The 27,073-nt window shown below is 40.4% G+C and overlaps 3 protein-coding genes across 4 annotated transcripts in view; 2 read left to right on the forward strand and 1 right to left on the reverse strand.

The window, feature by feature from the left end:
- The first annotated feature begins 2,666 nt into the window (after window positions 1–2,666).
- Window positions 2,667–4,212, forward strand: LOC131108625 (GTPase IMAP family member 7-like). The gene is made up of 2 exons (XM_058059783.2): window positions 2,667–2,807; window positions 2,871–4,212. Exons 1-2 carry the CDS (start codon window positions 2,780–2,782, stop codon window positions 3,482–3,484), a joined length of 642 nt encoding a protein of 213 aa, XP_057915766.1. The 5' UTR covers window positions 2,667–2,779; the 3' UTR covers window positions 3,485–4,212.
- A 3,022-nt stretch (window positions 4,213–7,234) lies between these two features.
- Window positions 7,235–9,261, forward strand: minar2 (membrane integral NOTCH2 associated receptor 2). The gene is made up of 3 exons (XM_058051999.2): window positions 7,235–7,551; window positions 8,157–8,399; window positions 9,057–9,261. The coding sequence occupies exons 1-3, from the start codon at window positions 7,459–7,461 to the stop codon at window positions 9,255–9,257; spliced, it is 537 nt and encodes a 178-aa protein (XP_057907982.2). The 5' UTR covers window positions 7,235–7,458; the 3' UTR covers window positions 9,258–9,261.
- Window positions 9,262–11,800: 2,539 nt separating this feature from the next.
- Window positions 11,801–27,073, reverse strand: part of slc12a2 (solute carrier family 12 member 2) — a 46,539-nt gene continuing 31,266 nt past the window's right edge. The window contains exons 19-27 of one of the 2 annotated variants that reach the window (XM_058059617.2): window positions 26,724–26,803; window positions 26,495–26,638; window positions 24,008–24,055; window positions 22,089–22,211; window positions 21,729–21,840; window positions 18,152–18,238; window positions 17,263–17,398; window positions 15,335–15,402; window positions 11,801–14,242 (exon numbers count right to left, since the gene is read on the reverse strand). In XM_058059617.2, the coding sequence (XP_057915600.2) occupies window positions 14,107–14,242; window positions 15,335–15,402; window positions 17,263–17,398; window positions 18,152–18,238; window positions 21,729–21,840; window positions 22,089–22,211; window positions 24,008–24,055; window positions 26,495–26,638; window positions 26,724–26,803 (934 nt within the window). In that variant the 3' untranslated portion in view covers window positions 11,801–14,106. The remainder of the gene's footprint in view (window positions 14,243–15,334; window positions 15,403–17,262; window positions 17,399–18,151; window positions 18,239–21,728; window positions 21,841–22,088; window positions 22,212–24,007; window positions 24,056–26,494; window positions 26,639–26,723; window positions 26,804–27,073) is intronic. The other variant, XM_058059626.2, reaches the window with a different exon arrangement.

Genomic DNA, 27,073 nt, shown 5'->3' on the forward strand with positions numbered 1-27,073 from the left:
CACTCCAAATTGTCCATAGGTATGAATGTGAGTGTGAATGGTTGTTTGTCTATATGTGCCCTGTGATTGGCTGGCGACCAGTCCAGGGTGTATCCCGCCTCTCGCCCGAAGACAGCTGGCATAGGCTCCAGCACTCCCCTGCGACCCTCATGAGGAAAAAGCGGTAGAAAATGAATGAATGAATGTTAGAAACAACAACATGTTGGGTTCACACCTGCCCCCGAGAGGGCAGGTATGTTTGCCCCAGTCACTATACCTGTATGCCCCTTTTCACCATGGTAATATGTTGGGGCGCTTTTGGCAACCATCATGTTCTTCGGTGAAGGTCAAAGCAACCTTATATGTTCATTATCCATTTACCCATGCACACATCACACACACACACACACACACACACAAAGGTACAGGAAGGAAGAAAACATCCTGATCATCATGTGAAAGTATCACAGCCTGATTATCCAGTTCTGACAGGCATTTCATTTTTGTTGTTTTAGAGAAGACTAATAAAATGAATCCCAATACAACAGTACATTTCTCCACCCTGGGAACAAATCAGGCTGACATCTAAGAAACACTTATTAGTTGGGACTCTGGTATACCAAGGTAGCGCTGTATAAATGGCAATAAAATAAAGTACCTGCAGTGGACCAGTACTTAGTCACTTTTCCCTGAGAATAGACTCCGTATCTTTCCCTTTGGCTGTGTTTGTTTTAAGTTTCTGTTAAGGAACACATGATCGTATATTATATAAATGCCTCTTAAAACTGATTGCCAGTGGTTAGTTTGGAGCTTGTTTTTGTCCCATGGTATCATGTTCATGGGGTAGGTATGAACTTTTTCAAGTGTCACTGAACAATTTTGCTTTCCTATTGTTATGCTATTTATTATGTCCTGTGCGCCAAAGGCTAATTGTATGTGCTTGTTTCATGCGTATACACATTAGCATGTGTCTAGCCGTCTGGTGGTGATGCGGGGGTCCACAGGGGTCTCCTATCTCGCCAGTCAAAGAATATTTGCTTCAAATCTAGCAATTTTTTTATGGTAACTGTTGATTTCAGATTTATGCCTTTAGATAATAGCTTCAAGATGATTTGAGCGGAGATCTGATTGGTAAACAAACAATTCAAATGTTCATTCATTCATTTTCTACCACTTATCCTCATGAGGGGTGCTGGAGCCTATCCCAGCTGTCTTCGGGCGAGAGGCGGGGTACACCCTGGACTGGTGGCCAGCCAATCACAGGGCACATATAGACAAACAACCATTCACACTCACATTCATACCTATGGACAATTTGGAGTGGCCAATTAACCTAGCATGTTTTTGGAATGTGGGAGGAAACCGGAGTACCCGGAGAAAACCCACGCATGCACGGGGAGAACATGCAAACTCCACACAGAGATGGCCGAGGGTGGAATTGAACTCGGGTCTCCGAGGTGTGAGGCCTGTGCGCAAATCATTTGCCGTGCAGCCTTTACTGAAATTTTTGTCAATTAATCGATTAATCGGATAAAACATATTTTTGCTTGTTTAAAGAGAAATAATAAATCCACAAGAAAAAATAAAACATTTGACCAAGTAATGGAGTAATTGATTGGATTATTTAGATAATGGAGTGTTTCATTTCTTAAATGAACTCTAAAAATGAACTCTTAAATGGAGTTTAAGTACCAAAATGAAAGTAACACAACAAAAACTTAAGCCAATGACGCCACGAGTCACTCAGTCAGAACAAATGAACAAACAAGTCTATGAGAAAAATACATGATCACAATGGCGTTCATGGCACGGAACACAACATAGCAGCATCAAATACGACGAGTGGCAATTGTGAAAGGTGTGTGCATCTTACTGCTGAGTTGTTTTATCTCCACAACTCCACACAGAGATGGCCGAGGGTGGAATTTAACTCGAGGCCTGCGCATGAACCACTCTATCACCGTGCAACCCAAATTTAAATGTCGCCAGTCGTAAATAAATAACATTCATTCATTCATTTTCTACCGCTATTCCTCACGAGGGTCGCGGGGGTGCTGGAGCCTATCCCAGCTGAGAGGCGGGGTACACCCTGGACTGGTGGCCAGCCAATCACAGGGCACATATAGACAAACAACCATTCACACTCACATTCATACCTATGGACAATTTGGAGTGGCTAATTAACCTAGCATGTTTTTGGAATGTGGGAGGAAACCGGAGTACCCGGAGAAAACCCACGTATGCACGGGGAGAACATGCAAACTCCACACAGAGATGGCCGAGGGTGGAATTGAACCCTGGTCTCCTAGCTGCGAGGTCTGCGCACTAACCACTCGGTCCGCCGTGCCGCCTAAATAAATAACATTTCCCACATATTCATATCCTCCAAAACATGCATCCAATCATAACTGATTCGGTTAGTGCACGTTTCGGGTAGATGGACGCTAGTGTCAAATGAGCCAAGTCATGAGAAAGACACCAAAAGACGAAAACAAAAGGTCACAACCATGTGATTAAGACACCGTCTTTTCTCACATAAAGTCCACCAACATCCACAACCAAACTACTGAATGGAGAAGGTCATTCCTTCATGTCAACAACAACATCCTGTTTGGAATCATTTAGGAGTTGAATTACTTACGCGGTGATCTGTGATGCATTTTGGTTCAGCAGGCTTCACTGAACTTAAGGAAGTATTCAGACCGAAGCATGCCGTACAGGAATACCACTTGGGGGTGGAGTTCTGCATCAAAACCGAAAGAGTCAGCTGTGTTGCTTCCAGTCTCTATCAGGAAGCAAGATGGGCATCCACTACTCCATCCCCAAAGGTAGAACTCACACGTCTAAGTAGTTGGTATATTCCTACAACGTACGTACATTCCTGTCTGCAGGTGACCCCCTTCGAATCGTGCTGATCGGGAGGACCGGTGTTGGGAAGAGCGCTGTTGGTAACACCATCGTGGGTAAAAAAGTCTTCCTGTCTTCAACGAGTGCGCAGTCGCTGACTAAGTACTGCGAGAAAGAACGCGTCAACTGTCGGAGAAAAGTTCACGTTGCCGACACGCCGGGGATTCTGGACACTTCAAAAGATGCTGAGAATATAAAGACGGAGATTAAAAAATGCATCCAGGTGACCTCCCCCGGCCCCCACGTCTTCCTGCTCGTGATGCAGATCGGCAGGTTTACTGACGTAGAAGCCAAGTGTGTGGAAGCGCTGGAGAAAATCTTTGGTGAAGCGTTGTACCGCTACATGATGGTCCTGTTCACGCGGGGCGACGAGCTTCAGGGAAGAAACATAACACAATACGTGCAAAACAGCCACCCACAACTTCGAGATGTGCTGAACAAATGCGGGAACCGCTACCACGTCTTCAACAATAAGAAAAGAAGGAACAGATCTCAGGTGGTACGTCTGATTAAGAAGATAGACGACATGGTGGGCGCAAACGGCGGTCAGTACTTTGGGGAGGAAATGCTCAAGTCATCCAAAAAGACTGAATCCTGAGAGAAATGATTGACAACGGGACTGTTGTTGTCAATCCCTCCTGGTCTCGTCCTTCCGTCCATCATCAGTGATCGTTACGGTAATGGTTGCTATTTGCAGGCATTGGAATCTACTGGTTGATGGTGCAATACCTCTGCTCTACAGCACTGCGGAAAGGCAATATTGACAGTCATGGAAAAAAAATGATTAGACAAATGCCTGCTACAAGTAAAGGTACATTTGTTTGCAGAGTCAGTTCCAAGTTCAAGTCCAGTCCAAAGTCATCGATATTGGACTAGAGTCATGAGTCATGACACTTGGACTCCAGTCGTGATGATATCAGTCCCTACAAATGTACCTTCATTTGTAGCAGCCATTAAAATCAACAAGAAACTGTACAAACAAGAATGGTCCAATCATTTTTTTTCCATGACTGTTCAGCGTTTAGTGATTCCTGAACGCACCGCACTTGGCTTCACTTTAACTCCGATCCCATCTTACATCGTCATGCGTTCGCGGTGAGTACTTAAACTGTGTTCAAGTATGAGTGAACAATGGCAACTGAAAAGAGAGGGTTCCCAAGCGGAATGATCACGTTTTTACTGTTTTGTTCTGGCGTCCTGGATGTCATACAGTAACCTCGGTGAAACGTGGGAACTGCTGTACTGGACCAAAGTATTTGGTTTCATCATTAAACACTTTAAACCTGATTGTTGTGGTTTCTAATCAGGCTGCAATCAAAATAAAAGGAGCTGCAGTACATATACTTTGTTTGCTTTGATTGCTGTACTGTGTTATATAAAGTACACAATGAATCCTTGTAAAAACATTCCACAAGCTATGATGTTGACTCGTCAAACCAGTAGGAATCAAACTGTGAATGACATCATACTTTGGCTTCTCCATATCAGATTAGAAGGCTGACGAGCCAGTTAGCGTCATTACGTCATTCATTAACGTAACATTCCACTTTATTTAACAGGGTGGCATGGCTCAGCTGGTAGAGGATGGTTGCTGGTTCGATACTCAGGCCACATGCGGTTCAACATTCATTCATTCATTTTCTACCGCTTATCCTCACAAGGGTCGCGGGCGTGCTGGAGCCTATCTTCGAGCGAGAGGCGAGGTACACCCTGGACTGGTTGCCAGCCAATCACAGGGCACATATAGGCAAACAACCATTCACACTCACATTCATATCTATGGACAATTAAGTTGGAGTCACCAATTAACCTAGCATGTTTTTGGGACCCGGAGAAAACCCACGCATGCACGGGGAGAACATGCAAACTCCACACAGAGATGGCCGAGGGTGGAATCAAACTCCTGTCCCCTAGCTGGCCCCCATGCAGCCCCTGTGGTTCAACACATTTGTACATTTTAACAATCAGCCTCCACATTTTCACTCCCAATAAACTCCTCCCACATATCTCACCCACTTCTGCATTTAGAACGGAGCTTTCTATTCATTCCCACATTTCCCATAATTTAGTAGGAGTTGGAATGGATTTATTTTTAAAAGTAACATTACGTACAACATTCTGCTGATTCTGTGTGGGGGAACATGGCTCAGGTCAGAGAGTGGTTGGCTCCCAACTGTGGTGGTTGCTGGTTCAACCCTCATTGGGCAAGATATTTCAACATTAATTTCAGCTTCATCTAGTTTAACACTTATTTGTTTGTCACTCTATTATCTCTATTATCTCTTCATATATGATCATGTAACTGATGTCATGTAAACTGTTTCCAAAATATTGTTATCACTTCAGGTTGAAAAAACACACAGTTTAGTACTGCACCAGCCCCAGTTTTTTATTGCCATCATTTGTGATAGGGGCATGCTCCAGTACAGAATCAGAATCGCAAGAATTTGACTCACTGGCGCCGACGTGTGGACAACAATGTTGTTGCACCAACCAAGTGACAGTGGGTTAGGACTGGGCCAAGAAGCCTCTATTTTCTATCCTAAACTCGACTCACGTATGCCACCTTGTGGTTACATTGCGCCTGAAACATTCTCTTTTTCCATTCACGTTCTCCCGAGTGTTGAGTTAGGGCAGGGGTCTCAAACTCAATTTACTTGGGGGACACTGGAGCTAGGGTCTGGGCGAGACTGGGCCGCATCAGGTTTTCCAAAAACAAAACCGCATTTATTAAAAACAGAAAAATGAATAAACTTTGCTTTTGTTCCGATTTTCTACAATAAAAGCTCTGATAAAACATTCCACTGTTCTCAAATATCTTAATTTTTATTTTTCTACACAAAATAAGATGAAAAATAAATAAACAAATCAAGAATAAAGAAAATCAATCAATCAGTAATAAATAAATATAATAATAACAATAAAATGGCAAATAATAAAAACTTAAGAAACCACATATAGTTGGTGGGTAGACATTTTTTTTTAGATTTTTAGATTAAAGTTAACAAAGCATTATTAGAGCCCTGTAGACATGCCAAAACACGACTATAGTCACATTTATACTCTTTTTATTTACAACATATTGCGCAACTGCAGGGTCTTGAGACACATGCTAACTTGCAAACTAGAGAGCTAGCGACCTAAACGGTAGCCTTCAAGTTATTTCCTTTAAACTTAAATAGCCAAAAACTTACCACTTCCACACGGATAGGGAGGATAACTATTAACAGTTATTTAACCTTTAACATGAACATTAATCAAACGTAATAATTTTTTCTGGGTACATGATACCATACAGCATCCATATCAAACTTGCGCGGGCCGCACTAACATTAAACTTTCATATCAAGGCGGGGGCCACATTTGGCCCGCGGGCCGCGTGTTTGAGACCCCTGAGTTAGGGGTTAGGAGCCAGGGTTTCTTCGCCTTTTTGACGTTGAGGGATGATTCTTTCAGTGCAGAGTGGCCCGGGGCCCATTAAATATTAACACCGTATAGATTTAATAGATTTTATTTATTTGTTTTTAATAATAAATCAAATCCACTCACAGTTAACAAGCTAACAAGCTAAAACCTGAATAAAGTTTAATGAATAATGACATGATAAAATGCGATCACCACAAAGATTTGTATCAATTTTATCTTAACTTTTGCTACTAATTCATGGAACAAATCAAGCAAGAAAAAAATAAAGTGCCGAAGAACTGGAGTCTGAGGCGGAGTGCCGAATTTGGGAGAAAACTTTATTTTTCTTGCCAACATTAACTTGCACTCTCTTGCTACGTAAAGGCATGAAAGACATGAAAGCCACAACAGGAAGCGGAAAACCCCCGTCCCTCGCGCCTACCCCTCCGGGTGGCAACACCTTCCCTATCGATAGTTCCGGGGTGAATTATGTCCCGGTAACCTACCACTACACAGGCTTATTAATAAAAAAATAATAAAATCAATCAATTAATAAAAAAAAGCCGTTCTTATGAAGTCAGGATTGTACTTACGTAAAAATGTAGTATTTGGGGGGGGGCACCGGCACTATTTTTGTCTTCATTTATTGGTTTTAAAAACGTCTCCATTGCTAGTTGTAGTTAAACTTCTTCTTCTGATCTTCTGTGAGCTTGTTAAACAACTGACTGATACATTACCGCCACCACCTGGTCAGAAGCTACACTGTAACTGAGCGTCTCACCGATAAACATACAGTAGCATAGCGGCTAGCCTACTTCCGGTGTCGATAACCTACTACGCAGTCCCACGGCCCTCCTGTAGGTGGCGCTTGAGGCCCAAGTTTGGGCCGCGGCTCTATGATGAAGAATCACTGAGTTAGACGACCGTGCGCCTGAATATAACAATATTGCGGACCTTAAATGTCCACAGTGATGCTTTATTATTGTATAAGAAGTAAAAGTAGCCCTAGCTTACGCCTCACTCAGCGGCATATTGCCTTACACTCCTGCAAGTGATCCAGGCTCATCAATATGCTGCTCCTCATTTATTATTACAGAGTGACTCCTGTGGTAAAATAGAAAAAGAGCCCACAGAGCGTGACAGAGTGAACGCCGTGGCAGAGTGAGAATGGACGTTCCTGTTCTACCAAACAACAACCACCCGCAGAAGTTCCTTCATTTGGATGTCAGGATGCTGCCGGTTACTCACAAGATGTTTCAGGTCGGGGTGGTAGATACTTAGCTTTAAATGGGTTCTCGGGTTCAGGTTTCATTCAATGTGGATGTAACCACGCTCCCTGCCAGAATAGCCGGGACAGTCAGGGTGACATGGCGGATACAGGCGGCTCAAATGAGTTTCCTCCGTAGGGTAGCTGGACTCACCCTAAGAGATAGGGTGAGGAGCTCAGTCATCCGGGAGGGGCTCAGAGTAGAGCCGCTTCTCCTTCAAATCGAGGTGGCTCGGGCATCTAGTCCGGATGCCTCCCGGACGCCTCCCTGGTGAGGTGTTCTGGGCATGCCCAGCCGGGAAAAGGCCCCGGGGCAGACCGAGGACACGCTGGAGGGATTATGTCTCACAGCTGGCCTGGGAACGCCTTGGTGTCCTCCCGGTGGAGCTGGAGGAGGTGGCCAGGGACCGGGAAGTCTGGGCTTCCCTACTAAGACTGCTGCCCCCGCGACCCGGACCCGGATAAGCGGAGGAAAATGGATGGATAGATGGAGTCAGGGTGAAACTGAACAATACGAGTCACATGACCATGATGATCCTGTGTTTCTCTCACTGTTCTTTACATACTTGATGAGGATTTGTGTCTTTTCTAACAACAGGGAGTGTTGGAGCAAAGGGCGGAGATAAAAAGCAGGTGGTCCTCCTCCCAAGAGGATTCTGTGGTGTTTGTACAACGATACCTCGAGAAGCAAACGACTCCTGGTAGACAGCAGTCCCACGTTAAAACAAACCCTTTGTATAGCACGACGGATGCGGTGGACATGAAGAAATGCAAACCGTCCTGGACCATCAAGGAGTACACCACGCAGACAGGCCATGGCGGATTTACAGATTCTTTACAGGTAATTTGGGAGAAGACCGGTAATCCGGTGAATCACTTGTGACTCTTTCGAGCCATGAGTGAACTCACAACTCATATAAAAGTCTGACTCACGGTGTCAGCTTACAAAGAACACTAAATAAGTATTTTAAGGTTTTCCCATAATGCATTGTTGCCTTCTGTGGAGCTGCGTTGACATCAGCCTCCCTCTGGACTCCTCTGGTGGACAGAGGCAGCATGTGCTCCAAGAAAAAGCTTTGCTCGATTGAAATTAATTAAACATTAAATCATTCATTATCTTCACAAGAGTCATGGAGGGTGCTGGAGCCTATCCCAGCTGTCTTCGGGCGAGAGGCGGGGTACACCCTGGACTGGTCGCCAGCCAATCACAGGGCACATATAGACATATATAGATGACATATATAGACCCACGCATGCAAGGGGAGAATATGCCGAGGGTGGAATTGAACTTGGGTCTCCTAGCTGTGGAGCCTGAGTGCTAATCACTCGGTCCGCCGTGCAGCCCTTTAAATAGTTTATTTATTTGGAACTCGTATTGGTATGTTTGTATATTTGTTAGTTATACATATACACCAGTGCCACTTATAGATGTACAAATAATTTTCCTGTAAATGTAGTGGGTGGGACTTATTGTGTATATTCTTATCTGATCACCCAGGATGAAGAGAAGACAGCCAAAGATCTGGACTTTTGGTTGGAGGATCTTTACACACCAGGGTTTGATGTCTTGCTGAAGAAAAAACAAGCAGAAGAGAGACGGAAAAGACTTCACAAAATCATGTGTGTCATAGGTTTGTCTGTTAGCGTCATTCTCGTCGTCATCATCGTGCCAATTGTCGTGCTGGGAAATAAAGTATGATTGACACGGGGAATGTTCTGGTTTGAATTCATCTTGGGAAGTCAAGACAGGGTTTGGGTTCGTGTTCAGTGGACGTGCCGATGAATGTTCCGTCCATTCAGGTCAGGGCTGGCATTGGAGAGATGGATTGCGTGTGGAATGAATGATGTCCTGTAGCGTTCACTGTGGGTACGGGCCTGGAGGAGTGTGTTGGAAAATTAACTCCACTGCTCCGCTTCTGTCCTCAAATATATAGGATTTACATTTCTCACATTTTTTAAATTTCAATTTTCTTGTAATTTTTTCCCCCAACCTAATTTCCCCTCCAAAATCCAACTTTATTTTATTGTTTTCTCTTTAGATCATGACTTAAAAAAACATTTCATTTAATATTTCATCTCATTGTGCCTAATGAGAGGAACTTTCCTCATAATAACAATAGAATTCTTGTTAATTGGCTGCTTTCTTCCCAAAAATTACAGCCGTTTTTTCAATGTTTTGCTTTTTTAAAATTTTCTTCTTGTAATAACATGACTTTATTCCCATATCGTCTTGTTTTTCCCAACTTTTCCCCAACCTAATGTTCCCAAAATAAAAACTTTTTCCCTGATATTGCGACATAAAAAATGACTTTTTTCTTTAACATTTCAACCTTATGCTACTGTTTCCTCATCATATATAATATATATATATATATATAAAAGAAAAAATATATATTTTAATATATTTTTTGCTGAAATTTAAGGCATATTGTCACTTGTTTTTTGGGAACACTTTACAACAGGGGTCTCAAACACGTGGCCCGTGACACTAGTTTGAGGCCCCCGCCTTGATATGAAAGTTTAATGTTAGTACGGCCCACGCAAGTTTGATATGGATGCTGTATGGTATCATGTACCCAGAAAAAATTATTACATTTGATTAATGTTCATGTTAAAGGTTAAATAACTGTTAATAGTTATCCTCCCTATCCGTGTGGAAGTGGTAAGTTTTTGGCTATTTAAGTTTAAAGGAAATAACTTGAAGGCTACCGTTTAGGTCGCTAGCTCTCTAGTTTGCGAGTTAGCATGTGTCTCAAGACCCTGCAGTTGCGCAATATGTTGTAAATAAAAAGAGTATAAATGTGACTATAGTCGTGTTTTGTCATGTCTACAGGGCTCTAATAATGCTTTGTTCATTTTAATCTGAAAAAATAATTTGTCTACCCACCAACTATATGTGGTTTCTTAAGTTTTTATTATTTGCCGTTTTATTATTATTATTATTCTTATTATATTTATTTATTTATTACTGATTGATCGATTTTTTATTTATTTTTCATCTTATTTTGTGCAGAAAAATAAAAATTAGGATATTTGAGAACAGTGGAATGTTTTATCAGAGCTTTTCTTGTAGAAAATTGAAACCAAAGCAAAGTTTATTCATTTTTCTGTTTTTAATAAATTAGTTTTATTTTTTTTTGGACAACCTGATGCGACCCAGTCTCACCCAGACCCTAGCTCCAGTGGCCCCCAAGTAAATTGAGTTTGAGACCCCTGCTTTACAATAAGGTACACAAGATGACAGTAGTTAACCCCATACCATTACTCAGTATTTCCTCAGTTACTACTCCAAATTTCAGTACCTTAGTCATTCGTACTTATTTTGCGGAACCCAATAAAAGCCTGTTGTTTTGGTGATCAGGTCTGGTGCTTGTGCATCTCAGCAAACCTTATAACATTACTGACACCTAGTGACCACTGTAGAACACTATGTCATCACATTGGCTTTGAATGCACCTTCTGAATGCTTTTTATTTGTATTTTCTACTTCACTTTTATGCTTGAATGGGGCAAAAAAGATTAAAGTTGCTAAAGTAGGCCACATAAAACAACATTATTCATTAATTTATTTTCTACCGCTTATCGGGGTGCTGGAGCCTATCCCAGCTGTCTTTGGGCGAGAGGCAGGGTACACCCTGGACTGGTCGCCAGCCAATCACAATTAACCTAGCATGTTTTTGGAATGTGGGAGGAAACCGGAGTACCCAGAGAAAACCCACGCATGCACAGGGAGAACATGCAAACTCCACACAGAGATGGCCGAGGGTGGAATTGAACTTAGGTCTCCTAGCTGTGAGCCATGAAATAACATTATTTCTTTTTTTTAAAAAAGAAATTGTGTAACCTTTACAGGGGACCATCTTTAAACTTCCAACCACTCAATGTTTTCATTACTTTTTACTTGCTCTTTCTTACAAGGAATACATGTCAAAATTCAAAATAAGGGCAGACTCTTCTAATAACTGCCTAAGACTGGTCACAATAAAAGGCCACTCTAAAATGTGGTCATTTATCCCACAGCACACAAAATGGCACAAATGCCACAAGTATCAAGGAAGTTAGTGACTGCCTAAGAACTTTTAACATTTTGGAGTGTCCTTTTATTGTGGCCAGCCACAGGCACACCTGTGCAATAACCATGCTGTCTAATCAACATGAAGTAGCAGAGAAGAATATGCAGTTAAGTAATGAATTATGTCAGAATCTTTCAGTTTAATGGAGAATAGTTGTGTAGAGGGGTAATACAGTAGCCGAGAGCGCACTCCATTTTATTCAACAAGATTAATTAACAATGAATTCCAAACAATTGAACAATCAATACATCAAATCATGGATTATTATCCCCACGTGACACAAATAATGGCATGAATAGGTAGTTCTTGAAAGGAGGAAATGAAGTGAAGCCAATGGAGAGATGGCCTTTTATTACAAGGACGTCAGCGACACAAAGTGAAATGCATAGAGGTAAAAGTTTGCTCCTGACTTGACACATTCCGTCACATGATTCACAGCCTTCCGAACGTGTGACGTTCATTCTCCAGCCAGCAGTTCATCGTACATCCAGGTGGCAAAAGGGGGTGGGGCCACAGCGCGAGTCCATCTAATGCGTAGTGCTGGAATGTGTTCTATCAGCGCTCTACCAGCTGGTAGAGTTACAGGAAGCAACACGAGGGACACGGTGGACGGAGTACACGTCTGTGGTAGTGGATTACAGTGGAAGCCGTTTATGGCGACTTAACCGAAGACAGCCACTTCGGATTTTGGAGTTGAGATGGGAGGGTTTTGTTAGCAGAGCTGAGAAGTTTACCATAAAAGCAGCACTATGGTGAAAGTCTGTATTTACGTTCTGTTTTCCATCCCAGCCTTTTTTTATTGTGTTTTTACTGATTTCAACAACAACAAATCGGCACACGAGCAATAATGATGTGTTGGGCAATTACACTTATGTCAAATATGTCAAAAATTGGGATTCAGCTTTGCAGTGGTGTTGATGTTTGGATTTACAACGGACTTGAACAAACACTTTGGAATCGAACACCACGTAGACTTCACACGCATGTTCTCCACTTTTACACCAATGACACAGTAGCAGAAGTACTGCCTGTACTTCGTCCTGAATACGACACTTAACTCAACAGACTCAACATTCAGTTGCAGCGAGTTCTCTTTGTGTGACATTCACGAACGAGTCGAGTCTTTTGAACAGCTCTTTTGAGTAAAAGTTGAAATCCAACTTGCTCTTATATATTCTATTCCTCGACTTGCCAATGGATTGTCATTACTCCTTCGGAGAGCCATTCAAATGAATGTTCGCGAACGTCACATCAGGCCATTTAATGCAGCACATTTCATGTCGGTTAGGTCATTAATTAGATTACCCGTTAGTTGAAAATGCCGTTACTCCCGACACGCATCGACCGATAAACGGACCGATGTTGCAGTCTGCTGAAGCGGCCACTTTAGAGTGAACATGACGTGAGCGACAGTATCTGGTATGGCTTCCAAATGGTGAAAGCGGTGCTTGTGGTATTAAGGCAAAGTTTTCAGAGGACAAACAATGCAGGAAACAAAGCATTTGTTGAATGAGAGTATTTAGTTGATCGGCAGCTACATAGGAGAGGCTACTCGTCATGTGACACAGCGACAAAATAAGTCAGCAAAAAAAAAAAAATTCTATGCATGTTAGGCACTTTGCCTATGAGCTTAATAGTGTCTTTTGCAGAGTAGTTGAGGCATCAAAAATAAGATCGTTTCAAAGGAAGACTATGAAAAGAAAAGCACTATGGCCCCAGACACGGGCTGACGAAGGGGGAAGAACTGGCAGAAAGTCTTGATGCCATCACTAACATGTTGAATAAATTCATGCAGTTCACGCTACTAAGAAAGAATCAAGTTGAAAAATCAATAAACCTAACTATGAAGCAATATAATAAATGTTCTCATCTAAATAGAGATTATTATCATCTGATTCAACTGGAAGGCACATCCATAAGGCTTTAAAAAGGTGTTGCAAAGCATTCTTTCTCCATGCTTGTCTCCAAACATTCCAGGGAAAACGGCGTTTTTGGGGGGATGAGGGACATGGGAGGGGGGGGGGATCCTCGCCGCTTCACAAACATTAAAACTCGTCAAATAAAACAAACAACAAGTGTGGCCGCAACATATTCCACATCATACGGTAACAGTTGGTGCAAAAGAACCGCTTTTAAAAACCAGACATCCGTCCATTTCGGAGAACCCGATCATTTCCATGAATCAGAAGAAATTGGAGAGAATGTACAAAGGTTGCAGGAACAGATAGAAAGGAGGAGAGTTGGTACATTTTTAAAAGCACCCCAACCCTACTCGAACTGGGTCTTTTTTCCCCATCCTTCAACTTTATTCTTCTTGCTTGATTTTAAAACGTGTGCATGGTACATACTTATGTTTGGACTGGAACTGGAAGGGATATACTGTATATATGTACTGGATATATACGTATATATAGAAAAGTGGCTCCACTAACAGACACTAGGTGGATGCGAGACATTCTCCTTGTGTATTTTTTTTTAAGAATAGAAGGTTAGGACACTCTGGTGGTTGCCGCGTACCAGGAGGATGGGGGGCAGGTCCTTTGACAACACCTCCAGCCAGGCCATGTACAGAGCGCTCGACACTGCACCCTTCCTGGCCAGTGGTAGGCTCCTGACGGGGGTCAAAGACAAAGAGGATCAACTGACGTCATATGTGATATGTGATGGAAACCCCCCCCACAAAGACACATTGTATGGTGGATCATAGCACATTCATAATTCAGCATTTTTTAGTCCCCCCCCCCGCCAAGGAAGTTATATTTTTGATGGTCTTTATCTGTTTATGTTCAAAAAAACTTGAAAAGTTCGGAATGGATTTGAATGACATTTTCGGTGGGTGATCTGGCTCACCGTCTGGATCCAGGAATCTTTAATATTGTTGCATCTTCGAAAGGTAAAGAGCTCACGGGCTAACCGGTTAGCCTCAAATTTACTTCTTCTAAATTCAAGAAGCCAAAAACATACCACTTCCACACGGGATCGGAGGACAACCTGTTTTCACTCTATCATGGCTGGCTTCGTGCAGTGTTAAGGTAATGTAATGTTGGATAACATGGTCTCAGTGTCTCAATACAACATATCACTAGTAATTCAATATGCTTTGACTAACAATAGATCAGTTAGTTTACCAGGAAAGTGTCCATTTATTTATTTTTTTCATGAAAAAAGGCAATATAGCAAGGTAGTGATAATCGAATGGTGATATTGCTAAGTGCTGTATTATATTACAAATATGTGATAATGCAAATATACAGTATACATGTGCCACTGTTAAAAAGCCCACTATTTTTACATGATTGTGTTTTTAAGCGTCACAGTAAAAGTGTTGGAATCTTTTGGCAGTTAAAGCATTATTAGAGTGCTCTAAATATTCACCTTTAAACTCTTATTACCCAATATAGTCGACATGATAAGAGAAAATAAGGCATAAATACAAATATATAGTTAGCATTTCAGTTCATTTAGCAATTTTTATGCATGAAATGTTTAACTTGGCCGTGTTTTTGACTAATAAAAGTTCAAAAATATTGAACGACAAAATAGCATATTTCTTGATCAAGTGAAGCTGATACATTTGAAGCACAATGTAGAGGTGGATTACTGTGCTTCATGTATGTAATCAACTATAAAACATCTGAACGATCGCGCACACACCCACACACACATATATACACATGCACGCGAAAAGACCAAAATGGCTTACATGACGATGAGGTTGGCTGTGCTGGAGTGCTCCTTCAGTAGTTCGTTGAGTCTGATCTGACGATTAGTCTGGGAAAACAAAATATTTCATGAAAGTATCCAAATAAAATGTTAAAAACTTAATATTGAATTCAGTTATAATTTATACATACAGGTGATAAAACAGGGTTTTAGGACATATATGGATGTATAAACTATGTGTGTCAAATTTGGGTAACCGTCTAGACCAGGGGTGGGCAAACTTTTTGACTGGCGGGCCGCATTGATTTAACAAAATTGACGGGGGGGCCACACTCGATATTTTACACGTAACAGTCCAGCTGGAATTATTGTATCTGTAAAAGTGTCATGCAATCTGCTATATGTGCACTTTGAGATCATTTATGTGATGTAAAGTGTGTTATAAATTTATAATAATAAATTGATTATTATTATTATTTGTTATTATTATTATTATTATTATGTGCCTGTGTCCCTTTTTTCAGGAGCACTTTGTAAATAACAGACCGCATCAAATAACGAAATTATTGTATCTGTACAAGTGTTATGTAATTTGCTATGTGTTCACTTTAAGATAATTTATTTGATGTAAAGTAATAATAATAATAATAATAGAATAAATGTATTATTATTTGATATTATTTGTTATTATTATTTTATATTATTATTTTTATTATTATTATTATTATGTAAAGTGCGTTATAAATTTATAATAAGAAGAATAAATTTAGTATTATTTTATATTATTTGTTATTATTGTTTTATATTGTTATTATTATTATTACTATTATTATTATTACTATTATTATTATTACTATTATTATTATTATTATTACTATTATTATTACTATTATTATTATTATTATTATTATGTGCCTGTGTCCCTTTTTTCAGGAGCACTTTGTAAACAACAGACCGCATCAAATAACGAAATTATTGTACCTGTAAAAGTGTTATGCAATCTGCTATATGTGCACTTTGAGATCATTTTTTTTATGTAAAGTGCGTTATAAATTTATAATAATAATACATTTATTATTTATTATTATTATTATTATTATTATGTGCTTGTGTCCCTTTTTTCAGGAGCACTTTGTAAACAACAGACCGCATCAAGTAACGAAATTGATAAAACCGCCAAACCATGAAAATGTCGGCTCAAGCCATGATGCCAGGTTGTATGTTGACCTTAAATGAAATACTTTGGAAAGAACGGGCGGGCCGGATGTGGCCCCCGGGCCGTAGTTTGCCCACCCCTGGTCTAGACAGAACTGGATCCAGATCAAAATTAGTCAACCCTCATTATGAATTCTATTTTCCCGCAAAGTTTCTCAACTAAAACACACAGACGGGGAGCACATGCAAACTCCACACAGTGCTGCCCTAAGGGAGATCTAAACCCTCTGGAACCAGTAAACCACGGTAAACACGGACTACTGTATTCCATTAGTTCTTATTCAGCTCTTTTTTCTGTCTGTCCAAAATGCAACATTCATTCATTTTCTCCCGCTTTTTCCTCACGAGGGTCGCGGGGGTGCTGGAGCCTATCCCAGCTGTCTTCGGGCAAGAGGCGGGGTACACCCTGGACTGGTCGCCAGCCAATCACAGGGCACATATAGACAAACAACCATTCACACTCACATTCATACCTATGGACAATTTGGAGTGGCCAATTAACCTAGCATGTTTTTGGAATGTGGGAGGAAACCGGAGTACCCGGAGAAAACCCACGCATGCACGGGGAGAACATGCAAACTCCACACAGAGATGGCCGAGGGTGGAATTGAACCCTGGTCTCCTAGCTGTGAGGTGTGCGCGCTAAACACTCGGTCCGCCGTGCCGCCCAAAATGCAACAATTATCTCAAATGAGATTTCCATATGAAATGTGGACTTGTAATGGCATATGTACAATCAAGTACAAAACAGACCTTGGCACGATAGAGCTCCAACTCATTGTCGGTAATCCTCCACGGCTCACTGTTTTTCAGACGCTCAGCTGCCTCCTGCTCCATGTCGTCTTCCTTCAACCGATAGGGCTCAATCAGCTCCTCAAAGGCGGCCACGCTATACAACGGAAACCACAGCCGTGCTTTAGAAAATAATACAAGATTGCTGAACATAAATAACTCATTTAAGGCTTAATCTGGGAAACTGCCTGCTTGCTCGTGTGCTCTGCAATCGTTCAAAGGGAACTTGGGAATTTGCAAATGAATTTTAAAGGTAAGTTGAACCTGCAGGTTCCCCTGTTGTTTGGATTTGTTGATTTGTTGTGGGAACTTCATTTTTTAGGCCAAATAACCAAATATTTTGGTTGTATCAACAATGTAAATCAAGTAATCTCAACTCATTTTCAAATCAGGTTAACAAATTATTTCAATTAATTTCAATTTAATTGTGAGTTGAATTTACTTGAACTAATTAGTTAGACTAAATTAAAAGTGAGTTGAGATTACTTGAGTTTTATTGTTTATACAACAAAAATATTTGTTTATTTGACCCAACAAAGAAAGTTCCCGAAACAAAGCAATAAGTCACTAGAAATTGATCTTATAAGTTGGAGAAACTTTGTTGTGAGTTGAAATTACCTAAAATAATTTGCTAGATTTAATCAAAATTTTAAGGCAGCAAGGTTATAAATTATTTTAAGTTGAATCAACTTGGATTTTTTTTACAGTGTGAAAGAAACAATCCCAAAGTCGCTTATAATAAGGTGCTTTGTTTATATGTGATGTAACAGGTCAAGAGGGAAATTAGCCGGACATATAGTGCATATACAGTGGACAGGGACATCCGTATAGGAATACGAGAAGTACTTACTGTTCCTTTTTGGGCTTCGTGTTTATGTCTCCCAGCACAGTGATGTCTGAGAAGTCTATCCTGAATTTGCTCAGCAGAGTTGCCATCCTACACAGGAAACATGAGCACAAAAAAAACTGTAGTGAGTCCTGGAAAACCAGCTGCAAATCCAATGGAACTTGAAGTAAGTGTATTGTACAGTGGACCCCCGCAGTAGATTTGTACAGAACACAGTCAGAGGCAACTTGCTAGGGGTAGAGGTTCCACTGAACCTCAGACGATGCAGGCATTGAAATGTGTGTTTACACACTAATATACATGCAAAACAATACTATTTTACATCCTTTATGTTTATGTGATGACATCCAGCTCTACAGTACCTCTTTATCAAAACCCAATCAAGTTGGAAGGCATAGTACGTATACATATCAGTATTTCGAACTTCAGCAATTTTAGAGAGAAAAATGTGCTAGTGCTAATTTTATCCCACAAAAGGAAACAGCTGGAGGTGACAAGAAGAGAGCAAGACAAAGAAGCGGGGATAGGTGGGGTGCGGGTGTGTGCACATATATGTGTGTGTGTGTGTGTGTGGTAGTACTATATGCTAGAAACTACACGGTAATCCCTCATGTATATTGGTTTCAGAGACGATCATGATGAGAATTTCCATCAAGTAGGATTCCTTATTTATAAGTGGAATATTTTGGTAGTTAGAGCATAACACCCCATTGTCATATTTCCACTCATGCTATATATATATATACATATATATATATATACATATACATATACATATACATATATATACATATACATATATATATATATATACATATATACAGTAAAGTCTCGTTATATCGATATTGTCGGGAGTCGGAAAAAATATCGATATAACCGGACTGTCGATATATCCGATCCTGCGCCGAACTGCATTAAAAGTGGGCAATAATGCACTCGACATTGTTCTATACTATAGAACAATGTCGAGCAGCTTAAATCAATCTTTGCTTAAGGATTTCAATACAGAAGAACCAACTGCGTTCGTGGTTTCTCTCGTGTGTATAGAATCTATACACACGAGAGAAACCACGAACGCCAGCATGTACATATGAAAAACAGTGATTATTGCAAGCGATAAAAAGATATCTGAATACAACACAATTAAATACATGTATTTGTACGCTTGTGTCTTCGTTGGAATAGGTGTGTATGCTATGTCAGTTGGTTCTTCTGTTGCAGGCATGTGTTTGGCCAGCTATGTGGGGCGGGTTGAGCATGACCTGTGAACCAGGAAGTGCGGGAATCGGTGTGTGTGCTGCGCTCTGGTGGTGGAAGTGTGAAAAATAAAGTTGACTGGAAGCAGCCGTTCGCCGTGTTCTTTTTTGGTATTGAAATCCTTAAGCAAAGATTGATTTAAGCTGCTTTTGTATCGATATAAGCAGACCAAATTGGCTGGCGGGAGATGAAAAGGGCATCGTAGTAACCGGATTATCATAATAACCGGGTATCGTACTAACGGAACTAATTATATCATAAAAGACTAGAAATTTGCCGGGAAATGAAAATAGTATCGTAATAAGCAGTACTTCGATATAACCGATATCAATATAACGAGACTTTACTGTATGTAGAAACAACACATACAAAATATTTTTCCAATACATGATTATTTAGGGGTGCCACCATACATCTGTTTTTGTGGAATAAAGTGGTGAACAGTTCAATGGTCGCCATGGAGATTTGAGGTCAGCAAAGACTGCAGCTCAAGAACTCTGAGGTGATCTTTATGTTTTTGTTGTAATTTATACTCCTATTACATATGTATTACTAGCAAATTTGTCGTTTTGTCTTTGTCATCATATTTATAGGTATTTAGTGCTCATTGCCTCTCCTGTAGCTAACATTAGCTAGCTACAGTTTGCTAATGACAGTTAGCTAATAGCTGAGCAAGCATAACATCAACAACAGTAATACAGAGTAGACCAGGGGTGCTCATTAAGTCGATCGCGATCTACCGGTCGATCGCGGAGGTGGTACTGGTCGATCGCGGCGTGACATTAAAAAAATATCGTCCTAGCATCAATGCCGTCACTTGATTGATATACAGGGCAGCCATTCAGATGACAAATGAATGTTGCCCTTCGGGTGACCAATCAAATCAAACAACGTCTCTAAGTGCAGCAGAACTTACGATGTCAGCCTATCATCCATCCCCGTTACTTGATTGACATACAGGACAACCAGTCAGATGACAACTGAATTTTGACCTTTAGGTCACCGCTCATGCGTAAACAACGATGCAAAGTGCTAAGCTAGTCGGCGAATTGCGTCAGATTTTAAGCCCTCGCTAAAGTTTATGGTCACTAAAATGAGTGAAGTAGCTGGACCAAGTAAAAAGGCAAAAACATATCACTTCCATACGGAATGGGAGGTGGACTTTTTTTTCCACAATGTCTTTTTCGAAGTGCGTTTGCCTGGCTAACCTGGCTATCAGCAGCTACTGTCCGGACTATGCATCCCTGGCTGATTCAATTCAGTGCAAGTCATCAAAGTAAACTCAGGTAATTACAAAAAATGTTAATAGTTAAGTATGTGTGTTTTGCAATATTGGCTCATTTGGTTATGTAAGGTACATCAACATACATTGTACGTACAAATAATCCTCAATACATTTGAAAATAAACAGATGTTTTGCATTTTTGTAGTGGGTAGATCATTTTGACTCGGTCATTTTAAAAGTAGCTCGCATGCTGAAAAAGTGTGAGCACCCCTGGAGTAGACAGTATTGCTGATGCCTCATATTTATTGAGAGTGTTACTGTAGTCCTACATAATCTGATATACACTTGTCCATTTATTATTTTAGGCACTGTGCAGCACAACCCACCAGCTCTCCTAAGATGCTGCCCTCAACAACTAGTTCCTTTCAGACTAGCAGTCGCAGCTTGGTCTTTGGTCTGGGCCCTATAGAAAATAATAACCCTATAGAAAATGATGCTGTATAGAAGTTCATTGCACTCAACATTTCCAAGTCAACTTTTTGGCAATTAGACTAGAAATTGCACATTTTCCGAAATTTAACAAAAGTTTATGTGTGAGGTGGCACCCCTAAATCTCAATGGATTTCCTCAAAACTTTGAAAAAGACATTTTTATGTTCATTAGAAAAAAATGGAATGCCATATATACGTATATATGTATATATTACACGTACACAACCCTGACTTCTGCATCTGTCTCTCTCACACCAACTACCCTCAGGTCCTCCCTTCACTACATCTATAAACCTCCTCTTTGGTCTTCCTCTACACCTCCTACCTGGCAGCATCCTTCTACCAATATATTCACTATCTCGAACCATCTCAGTCTGGCCTCTGACTTTATCTCCAAGGCCTCTAACATATAATGTCCCTCTGATGGACTCGTTCCTGATCCTATCCATCCTGGTCACTCCCAATGAGAACCTTAGCATCCTCATCTCTGCTACCTTCCTCAGTAGCTCTGTCCAAACAACACCAAACAACATCGCTGGTCTTACCACAGTTTTGTATACTTTCCTTTTTTTTGTCTGTCAAAAAACGTTTTTTTTTTTAAACTTACGCTCGGCGGTCATGGTCTATCCTGTTGATCTTGCCCCCAATGAAAACGCGAATCTTGCAGTCCTTCCATCGCTTCTTGTTGGTCAACAGATAGGGGATGAGCAGAGTCAAACCTGCAGACAAAAATAATGAATACCTCCTTCTCCATTATGAACAACAAATTACCACATTGCCCAAATAACTAATTATTATTTCACTGATTAAAATGGGTGTCTAATGATTTGCTACACTATAGCATGCAGTGATAAAAAGCAACACGTTTTACATTTGCTTTGATAAATAAAACAATCTGTGGGAGTCTGAGCAGAGAGACAAAAATCTTGGATACAAGGGATCCTATTTATTTCCTTCCAAATCTTACCTCCATCATCAAACAGCCACCAGACGTCAACAGTGCCCTTCCCTTGCTTCTTCTGGAACTGCTGGCTGGCCTCCAGCAGTCTCTGGTCACACACATTCAGTGGTACAGCGGCGTTCTTCTTATCTGCAGGGATGGTTTCCAAGCAGCATATCCGTGCACACAACGCCACATGCAAACAACAGAACATTTCAATTAAAAGTCAATACATTTCACAATATCCTGTCACTTTGTGTACGATTGCAACTCAACTCAAATCAAAAATGAACTGAACAAAATGAATACATTTGATTCATTGTGTCAGCTTATTTAATATACTGTACAGTATTTACTTGAAAATCTATTAGAGTTGAAGTGAAAACACTGTCTTAAGTATGGTATAGACCTGACTTTACTATTTACTTGCAAAGACTGGATGCAGGGTAATTGGCCATGATGTGAAATTTGCAGCAAACGTATGATTCAATTAGTTAAATCAGTGTTTTCATGAGAAATGAACTCGTATTGCTTACAATCATACAGTAGCTATTATTTGTGTAAGTACCTGAAAGACAACCTAAGCTTTATCCTGGGGAATGCTCTCATTTATCCAGGTCATTGGGACATTGAATCGATCGTGATCGCCGTCATCAGTTTGAGCTCAAATACTAAATAGGACAGCTCGAGTCTGAAAAGTCAGACAAGAGCTTAAAGACCTGATAGGACAGCTTTAGTCTGAAATGCCAGACGAGGGCTGAAAAACTAGATGGGACAGCTATAGTCCGAAATATCAGATGAGAGCTCAAAGACTAGATAAGACAGCTCAAGTATGAAAAGTCAGATGAAAACTCAAAGACTAGATAGGACAGCTCTTGGATGAAAGGTCCAATGAGAGCTCAAAGACTATATAGCACAGCTCTAGGATGAAAAATCAGACGAGAGCTCAAAGACTAGATAGGACAGCTCTAGGATGAAAAGTCAGGCGAGAGCACAAAGACTAGGTAGAACAGCTCTGGTGTGAAAAGTCAGTCGAGAGCTAAAAGAATACATGGTTAGGAAAACTTTAGGCTGAAATGCCAGATAAGAACCAAAGACTAACAGGTCTGCTCTGGTGTTCTTTGAGCTTCTCTGACATTTCAGACTAGAGTTGTCCTATCTAGTCTTTGAGCATGAACTGATGAAGACTGCTGTGTGATCAATTCAATGCCATGATAGAACCGAAGCTCTAATTTTCTATTAACACCGCTTACATTTACATGATTGTGAATAATGTGTGAATTGATTCCATGTACGCTTCATGAACACTGAGTGACCGCCAACAATGTGAAGACCTGAATTATATAGACTAGCCTGCAAACACAAAACAGGAGACACATTTCCATCCTGTAAAAGACCTCAAGACAATGCATCAATTGCAGAGAAGTGAAGCAACAAGTAGAAATCAACAGTTGCAGCCAAAAGTTTCCATAAAGTCATCAAGAGTATGAATGTCATAGTAGTTAGGAGCCCTTAATCATTTGTTTTCCAGGGTCAAAATGATTGTATAACATGCATCTTCAGTGATTTTAAGAAACAAGATGCATACGCATAATGAGTGTATGCAAACTTCTGACGGCAACCGTTAAGTTTTGGCAGACACTCAAAACGATGACAATAGTTTTAGGCTTTTGGCACTGGAAGACAGGTAAAGAGGCCGTGCTTGAGCTAGAAACTGGATAGCGGGAGAAGACAGCATTATAAACCAGTTGCGTCTTAGGTGAGAACAACAAATGACAGCAGAGATCAAGACCATATTAGAATATGGGGTTAATCTATGGAAAAAAAAGATTTGAGCACGAAGGCAGGAAACACAGAGACTGTACAGAACAAACGGTAAAAACGAGAAAGCACTATGCTGAGAAAGAGAGCAAGATTTAAGGCAACCCATGAAATGAATATCCTGCCTTTTTTCAACAGGGGCTGGGTTGGAGCTTTGCCATCACCGTCATCATCTGGAAAATGTGAGACAAAAGAAGAGAAAAATAAAAATGATTTGCAAAACTGATCCGATAGCCACCGACTCAACAGATTTCCATGAGTACGACAAATAATAGTATACAAACCAAACTTTCAAACAATACATTGTTTTTGTACAGTCATATGAAAAAGAAAGTATGCTCTCTTAAGTTCAGTAACATTTTGCACAAAAAACAATTTACAAGGATTTAAAATAAGTAAATACACTCAGTGTCCCCTGTACATTTCCTATACCTCTTATCGTGTTCACGGATAAGGTGGATGGGATAAGAGCCACATGAGCAAGCCAGGCTGTCAACAACAACAAACAGTATGAGACCATCGACCTCTGCCCTGCAATAGTATGTGATGTCATCCATATAGATGGGACGGTAAGCGTGGAAATGTTGAAGCAATCTTAGCTCCTGTCAACACAGCCTACCTCACTCCACTGTGACAGAAACACTCTCAGAAAGAAAGACAACAAAACAAAACAAAAACATGTGATTCTACACACAAAACTGTCAAATAAAAGTGTCTTTTCTCTGGCACTTCAGGGTTGCACAAGGTCTGTTTACATTGGAAGGACATCTTGGTCTTCTGAGGAACCGCTCAGGAGTCTCACGTCTATGCAGAAGGTTTCGAACACCAACTGTTTTAAACAAAAATTACACCAAAACTTTGCCTCCGTTCTTGGTTGGCCTCTCATTCTGTGTGGAAGTGGTAAGTTTTTGGCTTCTTTGTCCTTCCCCACTCTGTTTGAAATTCTCCTTCTTGGAGACGCTAACTAGATATCTCACTAGCTTGCTATGCTAGTGGTGGCCGCCTGTTACTGTATGTACCTGCAGTGACCCATAGCCTGCAAAACGTGATGTAAACAATGAATAATAGGAATGTAAAAGTGACTATTGGGGTGTTATTTTATGTCTACAAGGCTCTAATAATGTATTTGGAAAGTCATAAACAGGTTGTCTATTCTCTAACTACAAAAATATTCAGTTTATTCATATTTAATCCTAAAACTATCTTATTGCGGTTGTGTCTGGAGCCAATTAATTGTGACAAAAAAGAGACGACTGCACTGAGTTTACACAATAGTATGGTTTCCTGTAAGGAACATTGATTTGACAGTGTTACATAAGTCCATTTGCCCAGTCCATTTGCCCAGTATCAGTCCTTGGGATCGAGTGCCCAAAAAAAGCATTCTACACATTTGTGACTCACTGTCTGTGACTGCTAAATAATGCAACATGGGGCCAAAGAATGTTACCGGTGCTGGTGATTTCATAAAGATGGTGAGGAAGACTGTTGAATTCAAGAAATGACTCATTGCAAAGTACAAAGATGTCATCCACATGTAGACCAATCATTGTTCTCAATAGCCACATTTACATGAGGAGTTTTTCCTCTTTTTGAATGGAATCTTTCCAAATGACTTTTCACAAAACAGTGGTATACATGGAAAGAAATATTCCAATCTCTTGTCGACATGCGACGCTATAATCAAACAGAATACTTAATGGGGCATGTGCAGTAAAGCGTAAACGTCAACATCATGTGATTAACGACTCCCCCAAGTTTTTCTTTCACTTGTTGGAATAACTCCATACTGCAAGTTCTTTGCTCGTTCAGTCTTGAAATTTAGTTTGGATCAAAAACAAACTTTCCGCAGCCTCTATTTTTAAAACTGAAGACGTCTGGAGCTGCGTGTTACGTCATATCTGAGCATGCACTGAAAGAACGCACCACAGATAAATTTAAACAGGAAAAGATCAAATTCAATCTTGCTAATATTTTATAATTGAACTCGGCACATGTTTTATATAGATATATATTTTCTTTTTAAAGAAAAACTAGACTTGTGAGTAAAGTATAGAAGGGTGTAGATTCTGTTCCACAGATGGCGGTAATGCATACGAAAGCTGCTTGCCAACCGCCAATAAACAAAAGAAGAAGAAAAACACGAAGAAGAAGAACGCACCCTGACAACATTCCGTTTCAGCGGGTACAAGATACCTCAATCGGATTGCGGAAAGGAATATTCCACCCCTGTGAATCCGATTACATATATGTTCATTCGGAATGAGGTGTAGACAAAGGTTAAATAAACAGAATGCAATTGGAATATTTGGGTCCATGTATACGTGGCTAATGACATTTTTCTTACATTTTTACAGATTAAGAAAAAATGCCTTGAATTCCATACATTTCCATCTGGCCTTTTGGAACTAAATGATAAGAAAAAACGAGGTACAAATCATTGCAAGAGTCTTTGGTGCAGAACAGGCAGACATATTACATTACTGAATATACAGAAAAGTAGCGGTACTCCATACACTAAACAGGACATCTGTTAAAATAAACGGAAGGAATGATTGATGATTTCAAACAATGGATATGATGAAGTGTGAAAACATTCCATTCCATTATCTTACCTTTCTGTGTAGCTGGACTGTTTTGGAGGCTTGTGGCTTTGGAGGAAGGCTTTGAGGAATCTCCGTCAGAGTCTTTGCTTGTGTCAATGGATACAATCACATCTTTCATTCCAGATGACTTTTCTTGGGAGGACAGCAAATCATCTGGAAGAAACAAAGTTCATGAAATTCTCAATTCATAGTCACATTTCTAGAAAGCTGACACAGTATCTATGTATAATTGTACTACCTTGTCCATGTATGTGTGAAATATCCAAGCCCTCCTTCAGTCGCAGAATAACAGCACCATACTGGAAGTCAAATGCATCACTAAAAAGGAGGGGAAATAAAACAGGTCTATCAAAGGAGGTCTATCAAAAAAATAAAGATATTTTAAAATATGGCCCTTCTGACAGAACTGTACAAACGTGAGCTCTTGCAAATGTCAGCTTCAAGCTTATTTAAAAAAACAACATTTGGGGTAAACTCAGGTAAATGAGATCAAAACTGAGACAGATCCAGACCACCCACAGCCAGCATGCAGAGAGAGATGCAGTAACAGTCATGGTTAGGTAGTGCAATGGGGGCGCTGGTGTTCAA

Source organism: Doryrhamphus excisus, linkage group LG10, assembly GCF_037039965.1.
Source record: "Doryrhamphus excisus strain RoL-2023G ecotype Guam linkage group LG10, RoL_Dexc_Guam_v1.1, whole genome shotgun sequence".
NCBI lineage: Eukaryota > Metazoa > Chordata > Actinopteri > Syngnathiformes > Syngnathidae > Doryrhamphus > Doryrhamphus excisus.

Coding starts and splice junctions, on each gene's coding strand:
- LOC131108625 (XM_058059783.2), top strand. CDS start 2,780: ATGGGCATCCACTACTCCATCCCCAAAG. Junction 2,808..2,870: donor CCACTACTCCATCCCCAAAG/GTAGAACTCACA, acceptor TCCTGTCTGCAG/GTGACCCCCTTCGAATCGTG.
- minar2 (XM_058051999.2), top strand. CDS start 7,459: ATGGACGTTCCTGTTCTACCAAACAACAACCACCCGCAGAAGTTCCTT. Junction 7,552..8,156: donor TTACTCACAAGATGTTTCAG/GTCGGGGTGGTA, acceptor TTCTAACAACAG/GGAGTGTTGGAGCAAAGGGC. Junction 8,400..9,056: donor GATTTACAGATTCTTTACAG/GTAATTTGGGAG, acceptor CTGATCACCCAG/GATGAAGAGAAGACAGCCAA.